The sequence below is a fragment of the Numenius arquata genome, chromosome 3 (assembly GCF_964106895.1).
Source record: "Numenius arquata chromosome 3, bNumArq3.hap1.1, whole genome shotgun sequence".
NCBI lineage: Eukaryota > Metazoa > Chordata > Aves > Charadriiformes > Scolopacidae > Numenius > Numenius arquata.
In genome coordinates this window covers 68989463-69001007 of record NC_133578.1, presented here as the reverse complement: position 1 = coordinate 69001007, position 11545 = coordinate 68989463, and the positions used below count along the sequence as shown (strand labels likewise).

Below are 11545 nucleotides of genomic sequence, written 5' to 3'. Positions count from 1 at the left end.
ATGACCTGACGGGGATGTGAACGGGGATGTGACTGCCTCCCCCCATCCCACCTTTTTTTTTTTTTACCCCCCCCTCCCTCCGTACATATATATATATGCATCCATGTATATATATATACACCGATAAAGAAATCATTTGGGGGGGGGGAGGGGCGGGGAGCTCGGATCATGGCCTTGGGGCTCCCGGGGCTGCCGCCGCCGATCTGCAGCTCGCCTCCGGGGCCCGGCGGCGACCATGGGGCTGAAGGCTCGGCGCGGCGCGGCGGGCGGTAGCGCGGCCGGCGGGGCGGCGGCGGCGGCGGCGGCGGCGGCGGGGCGGCGAGCGGCGGCGGGCGGCGTTGGCGACCCCGAGCAGGGCTCGCTAGCCCTGGGCACCGGAGCCGACCGCGACGGGACGCTGCTGCTGGAGGGCGGCGGGAAGGAGGAAGGCGGCAAACGGAGCCCGCCGGGGCTGGGGCTGCTGGCGAAGACCCCCCTGAGCCGCCCGGTGAAGCGGAACCACGCCAAGTATCGCCGCATCCAAACTTTGATCTACGACGCCCTGGAGCGACCCCGCGGCTGGGCGCTGCTCTATCACGCCTTCGTGTGAGTAAGGAAGGCGCGCTGCCCTCCGCGGAGCGCGGAGCGGGGCGGCGGGGGGCGGGGGAGGGGGGGGGAGTGCCCCGGGGGTTGCCCCCAAAAGATGCGCCCCGGGGGCCACCGTTTTGCTTTATCATTCTCGGCATAAGGCGCTCCCGGGGGGGGGTGGTGGTGGTGGTGGTGTCCCTCCAGCACCGAGGCGGGGGCATAGCAAGGGTCTTATTATGGGGTGTGCTGCCGAGCGGCTTTATTTATTTATTTATCTGTTTTCTGTTGTCGGGTTTTCCAAAATGAGCAGCGGCTTTTAAGTCTGTGTCTCTCTCCGCGTGCCCCGGCCGCTGTGGCTTTAGACCCTGGAAAAGGGATGCCAGAAAGGACCAAGCGCTGAGCAGTTTTAAGGCTCAAAGCGGGACGCTGCCGGTTCCAGCTCAGCCTGGAGCACTGCGTGCGGTTAAACTAACTGGTATAAACCCCGAGTGAGCTGACTCTTTCGATAGTTGAAAGTGTCAACTGGAAACAGTCGGCTTTTGGTCCGGTAAGCGTCACCCCGCAGTGCATGAGAACTGAGCGTTGCAGCCCCGTCAACCAGAAAGTTAAACTGCCCACAAGCGAACTGAGATGAAACAAACCCATTTTGTTGCCCAAAGGTGACAAGTCAAATAATTAACCACTGTTTTGCATTCCTAAAAACTCTGTTCCCTTAAGTTCTTATAAGTAATATAGAAAAAATAAACGTGTTTACAGCACAGAACGGAGTTGGCAGAGTCCTATTAAAATAAATGTGGGCTTTAGTGTTGTGAATGTGTTTGAAAACCCGAGGGATTATCAGTGATCATGGTGTTACTGTTTTTCTTTAATGCTATAACGTGTGCAGAGCTCTGTGTGACAGGATTTCAGCAATGATTTCTGAAATTGGTTTATTTGCCAAAGACAAACAAAGTGCTGCATGGGCTGTGAGCCTGGAGCTGGATATTGGGAAGTCCTGACCATCGGTGGTGTAGTCTTTGCACTTGCAAATAAACACATTGAGTGTAGGGCTGTGATTTTACCTTCAGGCAAATTTCTCATCGATGTTTGCAGGGATTTAGCCCTGGGCGAGGAGTAAAAGGCAGCATTCACTACTATTGACGGCGCTGCTGTGTGCCACTCACTCATTGCTGCTCCCCTCTTCTCAGTGTTTTCATAAAGTCCATCTTGGGACACAGGTTCCTGCTTTCCAGCTTAATTTCTGTGAAAATGTGGACACTGCATGCTGTGACACTTTTTCAGTTCTTTTGCCCCTTTTTTTGCCATAGGAAATCTTGTGCTAGCCGCATTTGGGAGGGAGCGACAGCATTTGGGGTGTGTTATGTTGGGAAGACTCTTTGGTCTGGAGCTTGCTGTTTGATTGGGCTCAGTATTGCATAACGCTGCTTCTTGTTGGGGAGAGCCATGTCCGGACGGAGGGGCTCCCCGTTCATCCTGCCTTGGTCAGCCCCGACACACTGCACAAGTGAGGCTTTATGAGCAGTTTGGCATCTCTCTGTGCCCAGTTGTGGCCGCTGGGTCAAATCCATGCCCAGGCTCGTGTCTGGCTATAAGTAATAGGATGGTGGATGAGTCCACAGAGGCTCAGGTGAGCCGAGAGATTCACATTTATTTGCAATGGTCTAAGAATTTCCAAGTTGCAACATTCATTTTAGATAGCTCTCCAGATGTGTGGTTAACCTTAAGATTCTTATGCAACATGGATCATAGAATGGGAAAAAAATCAGTATGTTTGTAAGGTTTGATCCCTCTTAGGAGTGGACCTGGTGCTCTGTGTGGCCAGCTTCTCTTTGGTGACTACTCAAAGAGTGAGATGTGAGTCTGACCTGCTCTCACAGAAGGCAATAGCAGTCTTGTTAAGACAATCAGTGGCCAATTCAACATTAATGAAAAAAACACTTTTCAGAGTCATTATCCTTAAAGGAAGTAAAATACACAGGTCCTGGTGTGTCTGCTCAGCACAGACATCCCATCCCTTCCCAGGACACCCAGGGGGGGTCAGCAGTCCAAGGCTGCTGTCAGCCACATGGTGTTTCTCTTCAGTCTCAGCTTCTTCTGAACTCAGTAGAAGTTGCGGACCCTTACCTCGCTGTAGGATCAAACCCTACAAAAGAAATATGCCAAAAGCAATGGAAGAGTGTGCTGAGATCTTGCTGAGTGACTTCAGAGCTTTTTCCTGCGACTGGAGAATGATGACCTGCTCAAGAGCAGGAGCAGTGCTGTGGGGAAGCAGCACCTAAGTTGATACCCAAACTCTTTGTTCTTGCTTTCAAATGAACTCACTTTTAATGTTTTTCCTTCTGAAAAGGAGTCTCTCTCATGTTGGAGGTGCTGCTGTGACACCACGTAGTGCCATCCCAGCAGTCCCCCAGTGCTTCTTTTCACACTAGAACAGTTTACACTTTCCCTCGGGTAGGTGAGAGATTGCCAGCCTTTCCATAAAATCTACAAATTTGATGTTGTTTAAATTTTCAGGAAGAGTCCCATTTATCTTAATGACATGCTACACTTTGTCTCAATCTTCTGAGTCACTTTGCGATAAATACCATGCAACCAAAATTAAGAGTGAGAAGGTTGCTCTCATATACAAAAAAACCCAGAGAATAAACAGTTGAGGGCCAAAAGGGTTTGCATCATGGGCGGATGTGAAGAAATCCTTGTAGATCCAAGCATTCAGAGGTGTTTAATGAAGAGATGATGCAAAGGACTCCAGTGCTCTGTATATCCCAGGGTTTAGGAGGTGGGAAGCTGCTGATGGAAGAGGGTTGCAACTTCCAGGACACACCGAGGGTGTTGGGTGGGAGCAGGAAGGAGTTTTGCAGAGGCCTTTGCAAAAGCTTTGGATGCCAGGACAGATGGGATCTCGTTAAATCGTACAGTGATACCCATATGGCTGCAAAGGGGTCATGATCCTTTGTGTATCTCACTGCTATAATGTGCACATAAATAAGGTTTGACGCAGTGCCCGTTGTAAACGCTCACTTTAGTTTAGGTGGGGTTAGAGCTACTGAAATGATTCAGTCTATGTAAATAATCCAATGAGAATGCATAAAGGTGACCGGGCCCTACCAAGCCCTGGGGACAAAGATGCAGGGGAGAAAGGGAGAAATTCCTGATGGCAATTTTAGTGTTGAGCTTTCTCTGGCAGTGATTTATGGAAAGTGACATGAGATATTTCCCTTGCGATTTTTCCTCCTTCTTTGTTCTGCAAAAGTGAGTTTGTCCAGGCCTATCCTTATAGCAAAGAGAAAGGTGATTTGGTTGCAAAGAAGCTGACTCTGTTTCCTTCACCATCTGAAAACGTTCATTCTCTGGCAGCTCTGCTAGACGGAAGATTTACCTAACACCCGTGAAGTTCCCCTCTGCTAGGACACCAGGGTTCACAGACTTCTTGGCAATATGGCAATACCTTAATGGCATAGTTGGGAAGAGAAAATTGATTTTCCCATGAAAAAGTTCACCTCTGTAAAGCTAAACTCCCGCTGAACAATTTCAGTAAAAAAAAAAATAATAAAAAAATTCTGGTTTAAGCTTTGAGGTTTTTAATTTGGAAATGCCTCTTGGGGCTTGCGGGTCAGGCTACAATCTATCACTGCTCCTTTCTGAGCTGGTCTCCCTGTAGGTACAACTACAGCTCCTGTGAGGTACTGTATTTCCCTTTGTGTTGAGCAGCGCAATATATTGCAGGAAACCCCTGCGGTTGTGCCTCGTGGGATGTGTACTTTGGCCAGGGAGACCAATGAGACCTGTTGGCCTCCACCAGCCATCCAAACACTTTATTTACGCACAGAAGCATAAAGGAATCAAATGAAAAATTGAAAACAGGTAAGATTTTTATTTTCCAGTTTATTTTTAATTTTAAGCACAAAATCTTTGATGGATAATGGACAGAGTCCAGAAAGGTAACAAATTACAAATCAAGTTTGCAATTGCAATTTGTGGAAAATTTTCAACCTGACTTAAAGAAAAGGGGTGCTGAAAGAGAGGTAACTAGGAGATATTCTTTTTTTCATACCATCCTCCTAGACAACTGCAGCCTTTAGTTTCATGGAAAAATAAGACTAAGAAAAGGCTCGGGATTAGATTTTCTTTTTTGGGAAAGAGTGCAATATTGGCTGCACTCTGCTGGTGTAGATTCCCATGGCAGACCTGCTGATCAGAGAGGGAAACCATGGGGAACACTTGAAAACCCTTCCCTATTCGCCATGCATTCTTATTTCAATACCATTTAGTACCTGGATTAAAAAGAGGAGGCAGAGTCATGTGATCCATCAAATCGTCAGTGTTTCTGGGAAGAACCAGTGAGCACTTCTTGCATGACTATCGTGGGCGGGTTGTTTGCGGAAAAGAGTGTCGAGGGACTTGGGGAACAGGTTGAAGGTCGGGGGGCTTTCCATTATTTTCCTCTTTGCCTGTCGGGAGCTGCCCTGTAAGACGAGTTGATCCACCAGCCTGTGTCAGCCACCTGGGGTGAGACGGGAACAGGCTCAGGGTAAGAAGGACGAATAGGAATCCTTCCCTGGCCTGTTTGGCATGGACTTGTCTCTAAGTGAGTCCCCGGAGCAGCAGAGCAAGCCTGGTCCATTAGCAAGTGCCCTTTGCTTATGTGTTCGCCAATACGAGCTCTGTTTTAATTATTTATGCTAATCCATCGTAATGCATGGATAAATATTCTGCAGTATACTTTGTAAAAAATAATGAAGTCTTAGTCATTGGAGACCTCACCGCACACCTCTGCTATTGCATCTCCGCTGAGGCTTGTGGAGTCCGCCCTGGGTTTTCGTGCGGTTTTGTGAGATGCGACTGTATCATCTCAGCTGCTGGGACCAGCTGGCATGGCAGTCTGTGGTCACCGGCTGCTGACACCTGGGATTGCTAGTGGCAATGAGAAGGGGCAGCAGAGCCTGGGGAAGCCATGGGATGTATAATATGAGTGGCTTAGCCATCCCCAGCTGTAGCTTTGGAATCGCTTCAGTAGCTCGTAGGTGCCCAACGCTTGTTTAAGCATTGGAGCTACCTCTGAAATTAAAGACCTGGCACTTTGGTGGAGAAAGGTGTATTTTCAGCTACAGCCTCGTAACTCTTTGCTAGGACATTCCCAGAGCAGGTACCCATGGGTCAGGTTGGTCAGTTCACTCACTTGGCTTGGCCATGGCTACACTGCTAACTTGCCAAGTTTTGGTGCTTCTTCACGCCTGTTTGATGGGCTTGTGGGAGCTGCAGGTGCAGGGCTGCCTGGAGCACAGGGTGCACCTTAGTGTCCCCCCAAACCCCTGGGGAGGCAGGTCCGTGAGTGTCCTTCTGCAAGTGCAATCCCCTGATCACACCGCACAATGCAGCCTCATCTGGACGGGTGTGGAGATCCACCACGGCCTGCGGTGCACGAGGGAGGGTGCAATGTGTGGGCGAGCATCAGTGCTGCCAGCCACAGCAAACAGTCAGCAGCTGGTCTTTTGGTCAGCTCAAAAGAATAAGCCCCTCAGAAAGAAGTCATAGCCCCTGGTGTAATTTCTATAAAACTAAGCAGTCCCAAATTTCATCATATTGACCAGAGGTGATACAGCAAAACCGCTCCAACAGCCAGCAAATAGTGTTGTTCTTCTCTTTTGAGAAACTTGGTAGTGAAGAGTAGCATCATCTCAGTGCTGCCCCAGCAGTCCTGGAGGCACCCTCAGCGGTAAAGCCCAGGACTAGAGTTATCGCAATATCTCCAGCACAGCAGCTGGAGGTCTGATTGGAGGTGCCACTCGGCTCATAAAAGCCATCTGTTTCTTCTTATGCCTCTCTGCTCCTCACAGCAAACATCATTTGATCATCACAGGGCACAGCAAGGTCTGGGCACCTCTGGGTCAGCTGCCAGGTGAAGAGGCCACATGGGTTTTACTTCTTGTTTTAATCCGAGATGGAGATTAGGAAAACGTTTCAAAAGCGAGCAGGGAGAGACTTTCCACACCCATTTTGCTCATTCTGGTCCAGAATGTAGAAACATTCCTAACGATCCTAATGGAAATAATAGTAGCTAAAGACTATGCATATTAACAGTTGGATTAAAAAATCCTCACATACATATAATGCCAGTTACATATCACCATGTGGCTGAGTGAACATGAAGGTGTCCCCGCAGTTCCTGCTTCGCCCAAACACCACCCCAAAGGCATCTACTCACCCGGCACCTTTCTGCTCTTTTTTTGGGGCTCCTTGTCTTCCAACTTCACTTGATTAAATGCTCTTTATTCATAGTTTAGCCAACATATAAATGTGTGTGTATGTAGAGCACAATTCTGTACTTCTTGGTCTTTTCCAGCAAGGTCAGGTGATGGCAAGTATATTTAATGCCAAGGTCTGAAGTTGAGTAATTTTGGTCTAATTTAACATCTGTAAGAAACTTTCCAAACAAAATCAGTCAAGTGAGTGTTAAGATCATTTATATCTTGTTTAGAAACTTAATAGATTGGTGACCTTTGATATAATCAGGCAGCTGGGTGGTTGGGTACTACTGTGATCAGCCCTGCATGGTATGAATAAATGATAATGTTTGTTCTTGTATTTAATAATGCTATATTCCCTTCTTGCACGTGGAACTTTACAGAAGGAATGAAGGCACAGAGACATTGCATCTGCCATTGCTTCTGGCAGATACTGTATTAAATGGGATAACTTAAATATTAATAGCTTTACAAGGAGTACGGTCCACAAGAGCTGTTATGTATATGCTGCCTTCTGTCTTAGGATGATAGTTGGGAAACTTAGCATTTTCTGTGGAGAGGGACATGCCCAGGGATATTTAGGTTCATCGTAACCTACTTTGGAAAAAGGCACTGTGGGAGAACTCTCAGGCTGGAAATCTGTAAATTACTTTCCCCAGCCTTAAGCAAGGAAACTACTTAAGAACGTGTTTAACTTGGAGCAAGTGAAATTAATGCTTATAAATACTTAAAGGGTGGGTGTCAAGAGGACGGGGCCAGTCTTTTTTCAGTGGTGTCCAGGGATAAGACAAGAGGAAATGGGCACAAACTTGAATATAAGAAGTTCCACCTAAACATGAGGAGGAACTTCTTTACTTTGAGGGTGGCAGAGCCCTGGAATGGGCTGCCCAGGGATGTGGTGGAGTCTCCTTCTCTGGAGACATTCAAAACCCGCCTGGACAAGTTCCTGTGCAACCTGCTCTAGGTGGACCTGCTTTGGCAGGGGGGTTGGACTAGATGATCTCCGGAGGTCCCTTCCAACCCCATGTGATTCTGTGATTCTGTGAAAGGTCCCACTGATGTCAGTACGAACCTATCCAAGGTGACGCTGAGGTCATCCAAAGCAGAAGAGCGTGATGCAGATTTGGTGGAAAGCAGCACTAAGTATCATCACCTTCCTCTGCACAACTAACTTGCTGCTCTACTTGGGCTGTGTGAGGTCTTCCTAAGCTAGAGTTCTCCACAGGATTCATCACAGGCCTTCATCCCTCCTGTACCTTAGTAGCCACCTCTGGTTACAGTCACCAGGATGACATCTTGCCCTCCTTACAGGTGCTGCCTTTTGCTGTTTTGTGTGGGTTTTAAAAACCATGCTGAAGTGGAGTTGCCTGTCTCCAACACTGCTAAATCTCAGTTCATAGAGATGCTGAGACCCTGACATGAGAAGCATCCGGTGTCTCTTAAGGTGGCATACGCTCTCACTCCCTTCTCCTACATGCATTAATCTTGCCATAGTGTTTCCTACTTTACTTTTTCTGGGTTGCTGGTACATGATGGTGGAGCATCACAGGTCCATTGTATGGCAGTGGCAGTGGAAGAATCCTAATCCTGTCCGGGTTGGCTTGTTGTCTGGCTTCATTCCGCTTTGCAGGCTTTATTTCGTTTTATGGATACTTGCACCTTGCTTGTCTTCCCTGTTTTCAGAGTTGTTTCTGAGAGCTGTATGGATGTGTTTTGCATTCCTTTGCCAAGCTGCATTAGTTTGTGATTGTCATGTTGACTTTCCAGTGGTGTTTACTAATCCCAGATGCTTTCAATATTTAGTTTCTTCTGTCCTCACTGGTGTTTTGATCACCTTCCAGATTAGTACCTCATAATTTTGTTAACATTTAATTTAACTCTTTTTATAGATCATTAAGGAAGCACTTAATAAGACCAGAACTAAGAAAATCCACTCAGCATTTCACTAAATAACAACTTCCCCGCTTCCTGCTTAGTACAATGTCATTTGTTATGGCTTTATTTATAGCTCTGAAGCCAGTTTTTCAGTTCATGTAGTTTCTCCAGGTCATCTGAATTAATACTAGAACCAAGATTTTATGAGACATTGCACATATGTCAAAACAGCAAATATTTCCTCATTTCTTTTTGTTCAAACCTGATTGTTGAGCTATGTTTATCTATTTAGTTCAGTGATATGCATTTAATTGTTATCTTCCTATCTCAGATTTTTTATGCTTTTGACATGGTAAGTGTGTATCTTGTATAACAAAATAATGCAATGTTCCAGGTGCCATCCACCGGTAGAGTGGATCTAAAGCAATGCTGAAAGCTTAAATGCCCTCATCTATCCAAGTCTTAGTTCTTGTATATTTTATGGGAGCCATTAAATTTGGGTTATACCTAATTTCAGGTGAAGGGTAGGGATGTTAATCCTTAACCAGAAGATTCTTTACAGGGCATTCCCCACTGACTGTAAATACAGAGAGTCTAAAATTTTCTGTTTTCAGTGGGAACGGAGGAGAAGCAAGTACAGCTGTTGGGGGACTGATAGTGAAATCCCCAAAGCGCACGGTGGGGAGCTGCCCACCAGGCTCTCAGCAGTGCAGCATCAGCTCTGCTTATCTTTGTTCCCCTCGTGCCTCTCCATGCACTGCTCAGAGTGTTTATGAGGAGGGATTACACCCTGAGGAGGGAATGTCAAGAGCAGCTGATTGAAATTGCAGGGGAATTAATTTAGGAAGGTAATTACAAGAACTGGAATTTGCTCTTCTACCTTTGCTAACATTGCTGCTCTTGTGAGACGTGCTGGAAGAATTTCAATGCACACAACTGGTTGAGGCTCCCTGATCAGACCTCAGACACCATCTGTACAGTGACACCAGATGCATAGGGTCACTGCTCAGGACCATCCTCGCACTGCAGGTATGGCAGCAGCTTTTCTCATGCCTAGAGTAGTCATTAGACTACTATGTATATGTCTAGACTAATTGGCAGAACCATGCTGGGGATGTTCCCGAACAGTGGCACACACTGACCAATAACACTGTGAAGTTGCTGGATGACCTGTGCTATGGTTTTAGTCTGAGACAAATAAGTGACCAGGCACAGATGAGGTGTTACCACAGACCTGGGACCACTCCCAGTAGGAGTCTGCATTTGGCTCCCTGCTTTGCAGGTAAGTGAGGTCAGTGATGTGGACACTGGTCACACCAGCTGGCCTCATGGACAGAGAGCAGGACTGAGCGTCTCTGGGCTACTAGAATAGACATAATCATTATATGCGAGATCTTGGCACTTTGAAGATATCCTCCTGGGTCTATGCAAAAAGCCACTTTGCTTTGAGATAACACCTTTCACTTAGATAAAACCCCAAGAAATCCTACCCCATTGAAATAATATTTCACCCTATGCTTGTGTCCAATAACACATTTTATTTTCTATACCTTTTCCTCTTCCTGTTCATGGGACTTTGCCAAGGCTTTTGCTTTCTCTGTTTCAACATTCCTTGTGCTGATCAAACTCCCATGGAGGTTCTTGACATATTAAGAAAAGAATAACTTTTGTGGTACTAATCCAGGAGGAAGAGCCCACTGACCATTCATTACCAAACCTTATGATTTTTGTAAAACACAGAAGAAGATATTGCTAGTTGCATTGTTGCTGATATATGGGCATTTCTGCTGATTTTATCTCACTTGTTATTGTAGATGTTGCTCCATTATCTTGTCAAGTCCTGGGTGCAATGACACTGTGCAGAGGTGGGGTCTGGCAGATGCACGCCCATGGCACTCAGAATATGGCATTTATCGCATACTAAATTCTCAAATACGCTACTCTCTTCAGTGCTAAATTACTTAAAACAACTGTATTTCCCTGCTTTTCCTCAGGGCTTGAGAGGCCATTCACAATGGGATCCATTCGTCTAACACCTTATCTGAGGTAGCTGTCTGGACTCCTTTTAGAACTGCTGAAGAAAAACAGAAAATAGAAATTTCTGGAGTGCAATTAATCTCATCCTAAGGATGATTCTAAAATAGGTGAGATTAATGACCTTTTGCAGTGCCTGAAACTTTCCACTGACTACAAAGGAGACCTCGGGTGACTAACTTGAATATAGATATTTAAACCGAAAACACCTGAGGGACTGGAAACTTTTTGCCTGACCTGCCTGAGAGGCAGGACTCAAAGCCACATTAAGGTAACTAAATTTAGATACGCTCATGTATGGTTCTGTGTGTGCAATAGGCATTTGAATTCTCTTTATAGTCAGTAGAGATCTAGTCAATACAGTCAATAGATTTTATGGTGCAATTCATCCAACCAGATGTAGGGGTCTGCTTTACATGGAAATAAATCACAGCTTCAGCTCCATTGAGCAGCTCTTCGTTGTCTGTAACAGGAGCCGAGGTGACTTGATCTCTGGTAAATGAGTGCAGTAAAAGCCACTTTCAGACAGACGAGTCCTACCTTTAAAGGTAAGAGGAGTATGAGTCTTACTGTTACACAGGCTTTTATTGATACTAGGCTCAACATAATATTCTAATTTCCTTTCCTCAAAGGAAAGCTGTACATATGTGGCTGCCTATTATCCCAGGCTGTGAGGGGCCTACAGTCATCCCTGACACTAAGTCAAAGAAAAATATAGTGGAGTAGTTGATGTTCTCAGTTTTATCATCCTACTTATGCTGCTGATCTCAGTAGCTTATGAGCTTTCCCTAGTTGGGAGTCTTGAGTTTAACTTTCCACCTTCC

General features: G+C 46.3%; 1 protein-coding gene across 1 annotated transcript in view; it reads left to right on the top strand.

The window, feature by feature from the left end:
• The first annotated feature begins 235 nt into the window (after nucleotides 1-235).
• Nucleotides 236-11545, top strand: part of KCNQ3 (potassium voltage-gated channel subfamily Q member 3) — a 195424-nt gene continuing 184114 nt past the window's right edge. The window contains exon 1 of the mRNA XM_074145091.1: nucleotides 236-585. Coding sequence (XP_074001192.1) covers nucleotides 236-585 — 350 coding nt within the window. The remainder of the gene's footprint in view (nucleotides 586-11545) is intronic.